The 17,151-nt window shown below is 38.1% G+C and overlaps 1 protein-coding gene across 1 annotated transcript in view; it reads left to right on the forward strand.

Moving 5' to 3' along the window:
* ANOS1 (anosmin 1) overlaps window positions 1–17,151 on the forward strand; it is a 129,123-nt gene that overhangs the window by 70,298 nt on the left and 41,674 nt on the right. The window contains exons 4-6 of the mRNA XM_058829524.1: window positions 1,988–2,210; window positions 6,842–7,026; window positions 12,792–12,921. Of these exons, the coding sequence (XP_058685507.1) occupies window positions 1,988–2,210; window positions 6,842–7,026; window positions 12,792–12,921 (538 nt within the window). The remainder of the gene's footprint in view (window positions 1–1,987; window positions 2,211–6,841; window positions 7,027–12,791; window positions 12,922–17,151) is intronic.

The following is a 17,151-nucleotide window of genomic DNA, read 5'->3' on the forward strand; positions in this document are numbered from 1 at the left end:
TCGGTTAAAAAGGAAAACATTTGTAGAACACTGTTCTATTGTAGTTAAAAACAGTGAGCATCCTTCTTTGATTAGTGTTTTGTGGTTAAAGCTAAATTTAGAACTTCAAAGGCCCATAATGAGGAGCAGCACATTTAGCAGCTAACTGAAAAATGAGCTGTGAAATAGGGTGAGGAGGAGAAGCCTTGAGGACGTATTATGCCTCAGGGAGCTATAACATTTTTAATTAAGTAGCTGCAAATTTGTGATGTTTTAGGATTTGAAATTAGCTTCAAACACAAAAACCCAGGACCACTTTCCTTTCCCTCAGACTCATGTATACTCCATAGACATTGATTGAGTTAGAGATTGTTTTTCTGTGAGAGTGTTTTCAATCTTTTTGTATTTTGTAAAAAATATGGAAGCAGCAGTTTAGCTTTGTGTTTCTCGAAGTCCCTGCTTTGCTTCTTATCTACCAAATGAGTGAACTACTGAATGTTAGAGGGAACCTTATGTGCAAGGGACAATTTATCTTGTTCCTTGTTTTGTTTTGGTCTTTTTTCCCCTACAAATTTAGTTTCCTGCTCGTTTAGCTTTTTAGCTGGTTAACCACGGGATCAGGAACATTCCAGCTGGGGGAACAGCAGGAGTGCATGTCCAAGAATCACTGGGGTCAGGGGGAGACACGGAGACTGCTCGTTTTTGCAGCATTTAGGCTGGTTAAAGCCTATAACACCCAAATCCATGCCTGAAAGCTTGGTTCAAAATTCTGTAATGTTCCCTATGAAAAGATGGCAGGGGAGTAATGTAGGAATGCATTCTTGGGCCACAGCAACTTTAGAGAATAGTTTAGAGAATAGTCTGTGAAACACCTGCGGCTCTGTAATAGCCGAGTCTTCTTCATTTTGCCAGAAATATGAGAACAGTAAAAACAAGAAAGTAAAATGTTTGAATGTGGAAGAATTTTCAGAAGTTACATCGCTAGCTGGATATAGAGAGTGGGTTATAACTCTTCTGTAGGCTTAGGAACCTGTAAATCAGATCTGTCAGGGTGGAAGGCTTTTGGTTGCTCTAGTATGGAAAGGCCAGCTACAGACGATGCCAGTCATATGCCACAGTCATTCTGAGAGAATCACCTTAGCTGGTTCTGCACCAAACTAAACAAAGAGGCGATGTGATTTCCATGTCACACACAATATTCTCCCAGGGTTGTAGAAGCTATTTTAAATACTGTTTTAAGGGGACCTTGAAAACCTTTGAGTATTACATACACTGTAAAATGTCTGTGCATTGAAGCATCTTCTTAAATAACCAGGTCTTAAGTTTCTCAAGTAAGTAGCATTCACTTTGATCTTTAATCAATATGTTTAAAGCTTATTTTAATCTGTATTCTCTGCTGACCATTTTATCATAAATGCAGTTCCAGTTCCACGAAGTATAATACAATTACTAATACGCTGGCAAGAACATAAAGATGCTGCAAAATCTTCTCTTAGCCAACTTAGTTCAAACAGTATAATGAAACAAGATTTCCCTTATTTATCTAGAGTGGCATTACATCAGATACTGTGGGGAAAGTGTTGTAAAGTACAGAGGAAGGAATGTGGGGTAGTCCAGAAAAAGCAGACTGTCTGACCATTGCTTCCCCTTTGTTTTGGGAATGTTTTTAATCTGTCATTGAGCAACTTTATAGCAGTCAATGTGAGGAAAACAAGGGAAAGCTGGCAGATATAAACAACATTGTTCCGTTAAATATGGTGGTCTTACTTGGGGGAATTCATCATTCTGTACTTGGAATGATTTTTTAGAAGTGGCTTGAATATATAAATATTCAGGGATAGTCTTGCAAAAGCTGAAAATCCAAATAATCCTTTAGGAGATCTTGAAAATTTTATAACATTTTTTCTTTGGTGGGGTTTGGTTGGGTTTTTTTGGGGTTTATTTTTGGGGTTTTTGGGCTTTTTTTGTTGTTCCTGTTGAAAACACACTTCTTCTGTTTTCCTTTTAGCCTCTTTTCCCCAAGAAGAATTATGAATGCCTAACTAGCTGTGAATTCCTTAAGTACATCCTGTCTGTGAAGCAAGGGGACTGCCCAGCACCTGAGAAGGCCAGTGGTTTTGCAGCTGCCTGTGTTGAAAGCTGTGAAGCTGATATTGAATGTTCTGGAGTGAAGAAATGCTGTTCCAATGGATGTGGTCACACGTGCCAAATTCCAAAAAATCTGTACAAAGGTAGAGATTATTAATATGTACTCATAATGGGCTAATAACTTCAGGCCATAGAGCATTTCCTAGTAAACCAGGACTTCCATTTGCTTGGAGTTTGTATGAATGGGAAGAAAAAGAGAGGTACCTGCAGAGATGTGGCTGCACAGTGAAAAAGGGTGGAAAACCAGAGAGAAATGTTGCTTAAATTTCCAATTTTTTTTCCCGCTTATGAAGCCCGTGTCTGGAGATCTGTGGAATGTAAACATGTGGCTTTTATCAATCAACTTAAGCAGAACAAACTTTGTCAGTTTAGGTGAAATCTCACTTGATTTGATGCTGATCAGAGAGAATGCAGCAGGAAAATATTTAGCGATAAACAGTTCAGGTTCTATTAATCAGAAATAACATTTATGTCTACAAGCCAAGCAGATGGGACTGCCAAGTAGGCAGTGAAATAATCTGGTAGAAGAACGAGTCAACACAGACCAACATAGTGAAAGATTATAATATCTGCATATATATATATATTAATTCATTATTTAAATCTAAGGCAATCTTATTAATTTTTTTTTTATTGAATTGAGTCCTAAGAATAAACCTTTTCTTTGACATCCTTCGAAAAGAACATAAACTAACATAAGCTAAGAAATTTTTTGCTTAGACAAACACCACATTTTAATTCACTGAAATTAAAAAAGCTCTATACATGGAAATGTTTGAAAAATGTTCTTCTAATGCAGAAAAATAAGCATTTGTGAAAAGAATATTCTTTTTCCAAATGGTTGGTGTTTTTGTACAAGAATCAATTCTTCTTATGTCAGTGATAAAAAATAAATATTATTCAGTTATTCACTTATTAATCAGATAGCATGAGCTCTCTGTGGGAGCCTAATCAGCAGAACTCTGATCTAAGCTTCAGGCTTAGGTCTGAATCCATGCCTATTTCCATCTGTGGATGGAAACGTGATAAAATAGATACAGAAGATGGTGAATTTATTTTTTAGTTCATTATCTTAACTAAAATGTTAATAAATCTTTTTCAATGTGTGCAGAAGTGAAGCTCTCTTGTTTGCAGCATACTTTAGAGCAGCCTCTTTAAAACTATGAAGAATTAGTACACACCAGTACATAGCACCTTTCAAACTGAAAGTTATTAAAATGGATCACTTATTTATTTCTTTTGTCTTATTGAGACCAGAGTGGTAAACAGGCATTCATGTTGTGTTTGTAATGATTTACACCATCAAGCTCTATGCCACAACTGCAAAGCATTCCAGTAAATATAATAACTGGAAAAGGTAAAAACAAACAAACAAATAAAACAAGATTAAATGTTGCTGGAGCTGACACAGCATATGAGGGGATATGATGCATTCTGTAACTGCTCACTGGAAGGTCTCCTCTGTTTGGCCTGATTAAATGGCAGCAGAACTAACCTTCCCTAACATCTTATCACCGATCTGCAGGAGGTGCTGGCTTGTAAGAGCATATATGTCTTGCAGAGGAAGGGCAAGCTCAATACCCTACTGCCTTCTCAGCTGATGAATTCAGCTAATTAGCCTCTTCAACCTGTCTTTCTGCAACAAAAGACAAATAGAAGTGGAGCAGGCTTGCTATTCATTTCCTGCAGGGGTAAATGACCTTCCTGTCACTAAGGAAGAGCAAACTCTGCAAGCATGACTAAGATCTAGTGAATAAGTTCAGTACTTATTCTTATCATTTTGACAGCACTCACAGCTTGAAAATGAACTCAGATTGAATCTAGGAGTCGGCAGTAGTTTCTACAGTTTTACTGTTGATCAAGCTCTGGAGATTAGTTACAACCACAGATGTAAAATTCCAGTCTGATTTGCTGGATTACCAAACTGAATTTGCCCTCTAATACTGAGTGCTAAAGTCCAGTCCTAAAAACCAAAATTATTGTAAGTACACTGCCACCAAAGACATGCATTAAAAATGTTTTTGGAGTAGTGTAACAAGTATTTTTTTATCTCTGTTGGGAGTATTACTAATCGGTTATGTAGACTTCACGTATTTATATCACTTTAGTGGAGATACCAAATGTTCTCTCCTACTCTTCTATCATTGGCCTCATCCCCCTTGTTTACACTGTCTCAAGCAGTGAAGGACTTGAAAAAATATGTCTGCAGATCTGTGTAAAAGAAAGGTAAATTGTGAAGAGAAGTTTAGGACATTCAAAAGGTCTGATGGTGTGGCAAGATTATAGTAGGATAACTGGGGTCAGATGGTCACCTACAGTTTAATGACTCTTTTCATGCTTAAAGGAAAATAGTTTTGTATTGTAAACATAGTGTACAGTTTTAAGAGTGTCCATCTCTGAGTCCTTTCAGAACTGTTTACAATTGTATTGATGCCATGGATGTGCCCTTTACAAAGTCCTCCATGGAAATATTTTGAATTCTGGGGGAACCCATGTTTAAGATACAGGTTTTTTTACATGACAGACCAACGTGCACTTACTTCTCATGGCACAGACATGCATGTGCTATTTGAAGGACACCTTTAGAAACATTTTTCCTGGAGTCTGCTACTGCACACATACAGTGATCTGTGATTTGAATTATTTGATTAAGCACTGCAGACTTCAGACTAATGCAGACTTTGGAGCATTTCAGACTGAGGACTGATTTGTTCCAGAAGGAAAGAAGAGGCTGACCATTTACATAATAAAAGGCACATTGAAGAGTAATTGTATCTTCACATCTGGATATTAAACTGATGGTGCTGGTTCTACAGAAGTATTTTAAAGCACACTTGTGCTGTGTGCTCATTGTTTGCGCTGCTGCGCTCCATCTGCATGCAATTACGTAACACCGGAGAGGCTGAGATACTTGCAATCAAGTGAATCCAACTGCCCCTAATGCAAAACAGATGGAATTTTTCTTAACATGTAAATTGTAGGATTATTTTTATCATGGCTAAAGAAGGATTTGTAAATATGTGATATGTAAATCTGAAGTCATGTTCGTTATGTTAGGCTAAGACTTCAGGCTGCTGAAAGCTATCCAGGATCTAAACTGCTGTGATAACAAAATTTAGGTACTGTAATTTTTTTTAGGTGGATTTTAGGTTTCTTGAAGATCTGCAAGATCATGTTCATTTACTTGTGGCTACTTGTCTACTCAGATTTATAAGAACACCTCTTAAAATATAAAAGTGGTTTGTTCACCTGAGGCAGTTTTGGTACTAAGTCATCTGTGGCAGACTGAGTAGGAAATAATTTCTCTAACCAATATATACAGCTGGCCCTATGTGGTCAGTCATTATTAATATAGTAATAATTCTATATTAATATATTAATGAATAATACTTAATAATAATCTATTAACACAATTAAAGTGCATACAATAACATGCTAAGAAGGTTTATATGTCAACATAGAGACCTTATTTGTGACGTATCATCAAGTGACAAAATGCTGCACACCCGAATATAAGTGTTCCTAATGTCTATATAGAGAAATGTGTCTAACACTTGATTTGTTGATTTAATCAAAAGATGCCAAATTTGAAGAGTTGTTTTTTCCTTCCTTTTCCACCTAGGAAAGGTGATATTACTGGCAGTATAACAGAAATAACTGTCACAATTTGGTGTCACCGTGTAATGAGAAATTACAGTAATATTTCAGAAATATGTTTTTCTCTGAAGTGCAACAATTTTACAATATACATTAGATATAACATATCTATTCCAAGATGTCTTGGCATTACCTTTCCTAGCTCTTTAGGGAAGAGTGGAGAGTGACACATCATGCAGTACAGCTGCAACATGTGAGTCAATACGATTATGTAGCCACAGAGAAGCAAACAGCTTTCTTGAGTACATCAGACTAATGTAAGATGTATGAAATAATCACTCTTCCCTGGTCCACACTGCTAAGAGATTGGACACAGTCTGCATCCAGTTTTAGGCTTGACTCTGGAGAAGGGCTGTTGGGTGACTGGAGAGTCTCCAGAGGTAACTGCAAGAGTGAACAAAGGTCTGGGAACAGCGATTTTAAAGGGAAATGGAGTGCAGTGTGGTTATTAGGCTGAAGAAGAATACATTCAGAAGCATGATGACAGTCTTGTGGTACATGAAAAGCTTCTCCATAGATAAAAGAAAGAATCTGTTCCCCATGATCCATGAACATCTTGGACCAGTATCAAGTTTATGATGCAGCTGAGGAGACTAAACCAGGCAGTGAGAAAGCTTTCTTGTAGAAAGGATAGAGAAGTTGTCAAACAGACTACTATGTGATGCTATGGAAATTTTGTTATTAGATGTGTTTAAGGTTGAATTGGGTGAAAAGCTGAACTACAGGTATAGCTGATTCTTCTTGGGATAGAAGGGATCTTTCTCCCTGTTGTATTGGGCAAATGTTTTCTGTAAAGTCAGTTTTAGCTTGCAACTTCACATTCTTCAGTTTTGTAATAAAATAAAGAAATAATTTGGAGGAATTTTTTAAAAACAAATTTTAATGATAGCAGAGATGCATTAGCTAGGAACACTTCTGAAACTTCTTATCATTCTTCCCTTTTTGGTCTTTTCTCTGACAAACTATTTTTTTTTTTAAATATTTGTTTTACACATCTTCATCTACAAATGACTTAATCATATCTTCTAAATTGCTCATATATTTTTATCTACTACAGGTGTTCCACTGAAACCCCGGAAAGAATTAAAATTCATAGAACATCAATCTGGAGACCTGGAGGTGAAGTGGTCTTCAAAATTCAATATTTCTATTGAGCCTGTGATCTATGTTGTTCAGAGGAGGTGGAATCAAGGAATCCATCCAAGTGAGGATGATGCTACAAACTGGCAAACTGTGGCACAGGTCAGTACTTTTTAAGCAATATGGATCCAGTCTCAGAATGTCACAAATCTCTTGAAAAATGTACAATTAGAGACTGAAACCCATTCATGCAAGTGCATTAAAGACACAGTCCTTCTGAGTTTAGTGGAGCTCATTGCACAGTGTCCAAGGCATGGCTGGAATCTTGTCAGAAGTTAAAAATCCAGCTGGTAAAAAAGCTATTTATCTTTTTTTTTCTAAAAAAAAAAAACAACAGAGTGGGAAAAAAAGGACTAAAACCTTTATTCTTTGTAAAGTTCTTTTTTTCAGGTATGACCTTCCCAATTCAGAAAAGTCTATGATGTCATGCTCTTATCACTCAGTGCAATCCAGTCTGAAAATGTAAGATTCATGAGCAAATGTTTCTTAATGAGAAGCAGCCAACGGAGCATAAATTTTCACTTAGTTCTTTCCCAGTTTCAGTCTGTTTTTTACCATGCTGACAGTCCACCTGGATGGCAGAGTTCCAATCATTTATCTTACTGCTTCACCCTCATCCCTGCTGACAACAAAAGTAAAATGCTGATTTTGAAAAGATCTGCAAAATATCATTATAGCTAGGAAAAAAAAAAAAAAAGAGAGAACAAGTAGAACCATCCACAAAATAGAGTAAGAGACTTAAATTCTGTGACAATTTGTGTTCATTCTCAATTCAGATTGTGTAGGAAAATGCTGTCATACAATAACATCAAGCTTGTGAGACTGAACACTCAGAAATTAATTTCTTAGCTTCAGTGTGGTGCTAGAGGGAGCTGTCACTATGTTGTAGTCTTGCTCAGAAAAAGCCCCCTGCAGCAGACCCTGGCAGGAAACCTTCCTTGTGCAAGCCCAAGGGAGCACATCCAAAACTGATCACAGTGACTTACGATTTCTCAGTTGAGGTGCACGTCTTGAACCTGCATTGTCCATTCCAGGGAACAACCTCCTGCCTTTGTTGCAAGGAAAATACCAAGTAGCAAAAAATGTGCCACATCTGAATTCATCCTTACTGTTACTGAGCTCACTGTGTGTGTGCTAGACTGTTGAAGCCCAGCTGTTGTGGCTGGTGAATCCAGGCTGCAAAGGGAGCACAGTGCTGTGCTGTTTCTCATTCCAGGAGCAGACCTCATGCACATTCCTGGAAACATGCACTAGATATGCTCCACAGTAGCTGAACATATATGAACCCCTGCCTTGCGGTGGATCTGCAGGAGAGTGTTTCAGAAACATGTTCCTGTGAAGGAGCAATAAGAAGCCTGACAGCTGCCTTTCCTGGGGTCTGGTGAATGTGGGCAGAAGGGGCTGAGTTAATCACAGTGGCAGGAGAAGCCTCCTCCGACCGACATCTTTCTGACAACTTCACTGTCCCTTCTGCATCACAGGAGACACGAATTTGATTGTGTGATGGACCCCACTGGGAATGTCAGTTCAAAGCACACTTCAGGATGCCTGACTGGCTTTGTGAACTGTGTATACCTTATGGAACATGCAGGCTGGGCACCCTTGAGGGGTGCTAGTAATCAGAATTTCTGTCTTTCTAGAGTAGTGTTCTCCATGGTGTTTGTACTTTTAGATGTCCCACCAGGCAATCAAATTTGTTTGGCCGAATGTGATAGAATTTATTTTGCAGTATCAGCAACAAGGATGGATATCCAGTTTGACGAAAGTGATTGTGTGCACAGCCTCCAGGCTTTTCTTGTCAGTATAATTGAGATTTTTTTCCTTGTATGATTCCAAAACATGGAGGTATGAGCCCTTAATTAATAGGCAAAGGCTGAGAAGAGCTCAGCCATTTAGCTGAGAATTCCTGGAACATTTCAGTCTAGGGGAGATGATTCTGGCTCTTGCTTTACCCTGCAGCTTAAGGTAGAGACCATGTGAAGGGTGATCAAAGATCAAAAAGGCTGTGGGTGAGGATTTGAATTTCTATGTGCTTATCCCCCATGTAGAATAATTATGCAAAGTTATTGTTTGCATCTCTTCCACAAAATTTCATAAGATTTCAGCAGAGTTACTTATATTTTAGTTTTGTTGTCTGTCCAAGGACAAATGGGGTTATAATTTTCAATAACTTTACGGTGTTTAAATTGAAAAAAAAAATTGCTGTTTTCTATTGCCCTTAGAGTAGCTAATTTGCAAGTAATTTTTCATGTTTCACACAAATTTTTACTTTGTATTGAAACAATAGTTTTGAAAAAGTTTGTTTATTGTATTGTGCCAAGTTTGTTGTGTCATCTTTATGTTTTTTTCTTTTAAGGAAGAAAGCTCAATCTATTAGCATACTATTTTGCTCTCCAATTATATAAGGAGAGCAAACGCATTGGAAACAATTTTAGTTATTTTTCACTTCCTGGAGAAGAGATTTTTAATGTTTTTTTTAGTGTGTCTTTTGGGGAAATCTTGATATAATTAACCATTTGAATAATTTCTGTTGGTTAATATAAAAGCTAGTTGGCCAAGTTGGCTATGATGTAGGGCGTTCTATGTGTTACGTGAAGTTTCCTACAATACTGTAATTTAAGATATAGCCAGCTGAGCAGGAACTGCTGCTTTATCCTATGGAAATATTGTATGTCTTGTGAACAAACTTACCATTCCATTTGGTACTAATTCTCTCTAAAAATAGTAGTATTACTGTTTACATTGTACATTCAGGTATTTAATCATATTACTATAATATAATAAAGTTAATTAAAATATGCCAGATCAGTTATTTTCAGACAGAGCACGCCTGTGGTGCTTGGATGTCATGTGTACACACACACACACACTCCCATACACACACATATATGTACCCATATGGGCTGACAGTAATGAAGTACATTTTTAGTCCATTACTAAAACAAATAAGGGACAGTATTTACTGATAGCTTAATTGTGACAGACCTTAGTGATTCACCTTGCAATTGTCTAAACTCTGTGGACAGATAATCTGTTTCAAAAATGAATTTTCTGAAACACCTGAAGTTCTGGTTCTGACCATCACAAGAAGGTTCTCAGCCTGTGACAGTGAGAAATACCTGCTGGAGCTAACAGTCCTGTACACTAAGGGTTGCTTTCTCCATCTCCCTGGAGGGGGCTTGCTTTGATAAGCAGACTTGGAGAGTGCCTACCTTGTGTGGGATTGCATTCACAAAATGGGGCAGGTCTTCTGTCCTTTGATAGAGTAGTGGATACACCACTTGGAATTTCTTCTGTATCAGAGGAAACATAAACTCAGCTTTTTGATACCCTGGATGGTATCCCTTCACTCTCTGCAATGCAAATTCTTTTGTTTCCAAAGGTATGGAGCTGTGAACTCAGCAGGGTAAGGCTGTACTCTCCTGTTTCTGTTACACAGACAGAATTTCTATTCAGACAGAATTTTAGGTGTGTGATAAAATTTAACCGTTATGTAGTACCACTCTGCAAAGCGCTTAGTGAGTTTAAATTAATGTGAAAGATATTGAAACGACTCTGAATATTATGAATTGCAGCTCCAAATATACTTAAGTAGTGAAAACTAACTAAACTAAAGCTATTAAACAGAAAAAAATAGATACAGCATTAAGGTGGTATAAGATATCTCAGCATCACTTAGTTCTTTCTAGAAATGTATTAATTCTATGTAAAGGATACTTAGAGGTGCTCAAGTAGTTTATATCATTGTAGTTGGAGGTCGACCTCCTGGGTGCCATTGAGCTTAGCAGGAGCTTGGCCAACAAAATGAATGATGAAAATAGTAGGCCCAAGGCATGTTCATAAATTAAAATAATTTTGGCAGTATGGATTGACAGTTTATTTGATTTTACATTATTTAGTGGTTGCCATGGGAAACTGACACACTGAAATACTTTCTTTTAATTGACATCATAGCTGAACTGATGCCAGTGACAAACAAGTTTCATTTGACGAATTTGGGATCAGGTCTATTCAGATTATGCTTACCTTGCAACAAAGTTCAGCAAACATGTTTTTAAAAGCCCACAGAACTGTGACTAGTTATTTACAATTAAATATTGGTCCTGAACCTGTTTTCACTTGCAGGAGTAGGGCACCTGGCTGTTGAAAAAAATAAGACATTTGAGTGCTCCATAAAATAAAAATAATTGTAAAAGTTGATTCAGGTAGGCTCTTTCTTCCCTGGGGCAAACCTTGGATAATCACTCTACAGGTAACATAAAAGTTAAAAAAGGAAAGGAGATGAGGCAGACAGTGTCAGGACTGTTACCCTGCTTAAGTTGAGAAGACAAGTACAGTGGTGTGAATGGAGAGTGACTCTTGAGTAGCAGCAATATGTGATGGACTCAGAGTCTACAACACTTAGCAGTCTGAGAGCAGTCAATAATACTGTTTAGAAAGGGTCTCTTTTCCTTACATGCATGCACAAATGAGATACCTGTTTTCCTAAATTTTGTTTGTCATCAAATGAAGAGACTAAGAGCAGGATAACACCTACAAATTTTGTCAGGGCTCTTAAAAGGCCACTGCTGAAGAGCTGAAGCAAATTCCTCAGTTTCTGGTTATCTGAGTTATGTCAGCAGCTGCTGGTTTCTTACATAGGTTTGAAAGGGAGAAAAAAGCAGTAATTATGTTGTGCCTTGGTATCATTACAAGTAATGTTAAATCCTATACAGGGAAGATGGCTTCTTGAAGCTGTATAAAATAGAGCTTGTAAAAGTAAATCAATGGAACTACGTTTTTAATGAGCTTGCATGTTTGGTCAGTAATGGTAATCAGTAATGCTTGTGTAATAGACATATACATGACATCTGGCTCAGGTTTGTGCATTGTTTGGATTAAAGAATTAAATAAAAATGTAGTAAACATGACATACTAAAGTAAATTGAAAACTGGGTAATTGAGAGGTAATTGTAGAAGTAAAATTTCCAAATGGATGTGGTTTTGATAAACTCTACAAAAATGCTGCATCTTCTGTAGTTGGAAGTATTTCAGTGGTTACCAGGAGGCTGTGTTCAGTTCTGGTGTTTGTACCTAAAAGAAAGAATGCAAAATATAGTTCTTCAAAAGTTCAATGGGGTAAAAAAATGGAAGAAAACAGGGGTCAGAATAAGAATGTGTAAAGCACTTCCTCCTGAAAGAGTTCAGAGTGTATCTGTGCTTATGCTGTATTTCAGTGGTTTTCCCCACAGGATTTGGAAATTGAACTCATGACACCAGCAATCTCAGTAGGTGTTGTTGGAGAAAAGGTCAGCTCCTATGACCTGAGAAAAGTCTTCAGGGAAGAGTTAAGGCTGTAAGTGTCTTTTTGACATAAGTGCCAAAGATGTGAAGAAGGCTTACGTTCATTATCTGAGAGTTTTGTGTTTCCTATGAATGAGAAAAAGTGGGTTCGCACAGCACTAGATTTCATTAAGGTATTTTGGACCCCTGATTCTCTGAGAATTGAGAATTGGAAAAATGAATCCTGTCACCTGGGGCAGCAAGTTCCCTGAAACATCAACGCTTGAACAGTTGGATGCTAAACACTGGTGAAGATTGTGGTAACTAAAAGACTAATTTTGTGAATTTAACACTTCACCTGTTTTCTAAAGGCTACTTTTTCCAGAAGGCACCTGCAATGCGCTGTAAAATTGGATGGTTCTATCATTTTGTTCACAGCTGTAAATGCTTTGCTGTGGAGAGTGATGGCTGGAGTCAGGTGGGGTGGTTGCTTACAGCCTGTGATGCTGGTGGTGTGTGCTCAGCCAGCCTGACTGGTGTTGCACAGCAGATGGCAGATAGCCATGTCAGAACAACCAGTGTGAGTGTGGCATTTTCCCCACCAGACTACGGACGAGCGAGTTCGGCTGCCGGACATCCGAGCGAGCAGGTGGTACCAGTTCCGCGTGGCTGCTGTGAACGTGCACGGGACGAGGGGCTTCACAGCACCCAGCAAGCACTTCCGTTCCTCCAGAGGTGAGTTCTCCCTCATGCTGTCTGGTACTCACCTTCCTCCCACTCACACCTGGAGTGCAGCCTGATCTGCCTGCTTTTGTGGCGGAAAGTTTTTAACAGGTGGGTTTTTGAGTAGTTTTGCCGCTGACTTTAGAAATGGTGCGATGCTTGTTGGAAGTCAGCAAACAAATTACAAGTTGAAGTTTCATTATTCTTTTATCAGTAAGGGTCTGCATGAATAAAACTCCTTTGAAACATTCTCCACATGATTGGTACCAAACTGCATGACCCTGACCATTAAATATTAAAGAACTTGGGTTTCAGTGTTAATCAGAGAAGTTTGTCTTTTTTTCTTTTTAGTTATGAGAAATACATTATTGTCATATGTTTAGTAGAATACTGGAATATTTTGTTGTCTGTATCTAAGTAATTGTAGCAGCATTGTTTTGAGGGAACTTTAGACTCTTAATATAAATTTCCCCTTGCTAGCACTAGTTGTAAGTGCTTAAGAATAAAAAATAACATAAATGCAAAGCAGTGTGTTTATGTTCATTAGAAAGGCATGCTTGATGATCCACGAAGTATTGTAGGAATTTTTGTTCATAGTTCTGGTTTTGAAAGCTATGGGGTAATTAAATAACTTTGAAAATTACTTCTGTACCAGTAAGTAGTACATGGGGGATGGAGGAAATAGAAATGGTTCTCCCATCCTGTGGAGCTCCTGGCATTCTCTGTGGTGTGCTTTTGACCAACATGAAGAAGAATTTTCCCAGATAACTCTAAGGCATAGCAAAGGGGTTAGCACAGGCCAGAAACTATTCCAATTAGACAGATGATCTGGATGTGGTCACCCTCTCTTAAAGGCAGTCAATAATGCAGGCATATCCAGACCACGCTAGTCGAGTACAGTGCCAAAGAATAAGATCCAGCACTCTTCACTCTAGTAACAGAAGTAGTTTCTAATACAAAGACTTGCTGTTATTTTAGTAGTGACAGAATCCTTATAGTGGTGTAACTTTGCATACTTCGAGAAATGTACTTCCTCCTCTTTCTGCAGACAGAATATCTCGCAGTACAAGTGGTTGACATCTCTGGGTTCCTGTGTGGCTTTTAGCTTACTGTTTGGCCAGTCAGTCCTAGAAAAAAAATCTTGTTGGAGGTGCATTTCTAGAGGCATGCAAATATTTTTGCTGGTATGGAAGGTTTAATAATTTACTGAATAACTGTGTTAGCCTTAATAATTTTTTTGGTACTCTAGCTGTATTTTGTGGTAGGAAGGTTGGCTGGTATAGTTGTCGTGTTACTTCTGTGATGGCAAACTTTTTATGTATAGAAGAAGTATTATTTTGAGATATATAAGTAGCATACCATTTCAGAAACATAAAATAATGCAGTTACTTAGAGCTGTGTTGAGTTTACTGTAAGAACTCTTTAGCAGCAGTACCTCTCTATTTCTTGAACAGCACTTCAGCAGATACAGCAGTTTGTTGCTGAGTCTGGCTCTAACTTTCTTTTAAATTTAGATCCTTGACAGTTGTTTTACTGAGTTTGTAAATATTTTCCAACTGTTCTGCTTGAAACCACTATTACTGCAATTACAGAAAGGTATATCATGGTAGCACTGAGGTTTTGGCTTGAACATGACATTTGCAGACAGGATTTGTATTACTTTCAAAAAAATTGGCCCCCTACTGAGTGTACTAGCCATACTCAAAATGCCTTCCTTGGTAATGAATATAAGAATGTCCATGGTAAGCCATCCTGAAGCTCTCTTTAGCCCAGAACCTGACCTCTGCCTGAGGTGGGTTTCTGGATAACAGTGTAAGAACAGGATAAGCACGTGGGGGTATTTCTTCAGAATAGTCTCCCGGCTGGCAGTAATTTATGTTTCAGGAACTTGTGGTTTTGAAGTCATTGCATGAATACCAGAGTCCTCTTGTGGTCTCTGCAGCTACCCCTGAAGCACTTGCTGTCCTTGAGAACTGCTCACGGCTGTCCAGTGGAGGTGGAGAGCACTTTTAGGACTTCGTGACAAGGGCAGTGGGAGTCAATAGTACCTCTGCACGCTCTTACCTAATAAACCAAAGTTTTGATAACGGCAGCAAGTATGTAGTCAGCATTCTTCAAAAGGCTTCTGTAACTCTCAAAATAACTGTTTTCAAATCTGAACTCCAGCCCTTGGCGGAGGATTGTGAATTGACAGACAAGCAGCAGGGAGTTCAGTTAGCTATCAGCTTCATAGCCCAAATCAGCCTATGCTGGCAGCTCATTTGGCCATTCTAGGGGCTGTGGAACTGTCAGTGGTTGTTATAAAGATGTCGAGTTTGCCAGATGAAGTGCCTAGTCACTCTGGGTGACTCACATGAGGATGCTGCTAGGTGCTAACTGCTGGGAATGATAGTGGGATGCTTCGATTGGTGTTTCTGAGCCTCCATGTCCCCAGGTAGGCAGGCACAGTGGGAAGTTATAGTGTCACACTGACATTTAATTAGTACTTTGGAGCTCAGTGGGAAATGACAGCCCCTGCCTGGTAGAGAGGCAAGAAACTGCTGCTCAGATGTGCCTAGTTTTTTGAGTGCCAGCATCCACTGGCCCCTGCTGAGCTCCTACAGGCACATTTAACCTCCAGTTTGGAAAAGAAAAGTGGATTTTGGCACATCACCTTTGGAAGTTTGCTTCCTCTCTGTGCTATGTTTGTGTGAAGCGTGGACAGGAATTCACATCAGTGTTTCACTTCACCCTGTTGTGCCAAGACCAAGAGATTATTATCTTGGTCAGACTTAGCAGAAAGCTTCTTCAAAAATAAACCCTTTGATCAGGAAGCATGACAGTAATTCCTAAGACAGTTTCTCATGCAAGATACTGAACTTGTACCAATTGCTCATAAGTAATAATGAATAGAAAATTATTTGGGGTTGTTTTTTTTCCTTTAAAGGAGGAAAAATATGATATTTAATCTGAATCTAGGAAGAAGTACGGCACCACAGAGTCTCTGTCACTAAATATTTTAAGATGTTAAGAGGAATATTCGAAAACGTGCTGTAATTACTCAGAGAGAGAATTTCTGTCTGGCTACCACAGTACTGTTTTATACTGTTTTGTGTTTTTGAAAATGCAAAAAACACGCTCTCTATGTAGACACAGAAAAATAAGGTTTTGTTTTATTGAAAATGATGTTAAGTCTTCTGAGATAATTTTCATTAACTTCTTTATCACTAAATAAAGCTCCTCATTTTCCAAAGTAATTTAACTTCTTAGTCCTAAAAAATAAAAAAAAAAGAGGAAAACAAGAGTATTTCATCAAGTACTTCAAGTCACCATTCACCTAGTTGTATTTTGAGGTCTGATCAACTGCAGCTTTTGATGCTCTTATACTGTAAACATTTGAGGTGAAGGTTTATTAGCTCTTCTACACTGCCTTGTGTCTTCATCTAGGATGAAAATTAATTTGTTTGCATTCATTTATAAATAGTAAATAAAGTGACATGGCTGAGAATTTTTGAAATATTAGGCAGAGATCCTTTTTTTAAATGTTGTTTATTTTTTTTCGTAACAAAAAGGAAGGGTTTGCATGTACTTCTCTGACATGACCCTTCACAGGGAATAGTGATGCTTTGTTTTGCCAAAATGCAGTTCTAAAATTACAAGATTCATAGGTTGAACTATGTCTGTGGCAGAGTGGCTGGAAAATCAAGTGAATACTGCTCTTAGAAAGTGGATGGGACTGTGCACGTGGACTTACACATGGATACCGTCAACTAAAATTGATCAAAATTTTCTGCTATTTTGGCAGTGGTTTCCACTTCTGTTTTCAGGGTTTTTATATTTTGTGTGCTTTCCTTTTATCTTTGAGTGGCAACCATTTGTGATAACAACAATAAATAAAGGTAACTGAATACCTGACACAATATTTTTGATCAATAGAGATACAGATGTCTTTCTATTCATATTTAGACTGGCTCTCTCCAAGCTGTTTCTTCTGGAAGCAGGGGAGAACTGCTCCTACAATCCATAAATTAGTCTCCTTGGATGAAAACTATCATTTTCTTCCGGTAAGCAGGCACTGGATAGCTTACCCTAACTGGTCAGGAGCTATTTGGCATTAGTAATACAATTTTTAATTTGTTGCATTTGGTTCAGAGTTCTTAGGCTACTTTTTTCCTAGCTTTTTATATGATGAGAATGAACTCTCAGTAAGACAGACTTCAGTTAACTCTAGGACTCAGTGTTAGGCATTTGTGTATTATATAT

Source organism: Poecile atricapillus, chromosome 1 (genome assembly GCF_030490865.1).
Source record: "Poecile atricapillus isolate bPoeAtr1 chromosome 1, bPoeAtr1.hap1, whole genome shotgun sequence".
In the NCBI taxonomy this organism is placed as follows: Eukaryota; Metazoa; Chordata; class Aves; order Passeriformes; family Paridae; genus Poecile; species Poecile atricapillus.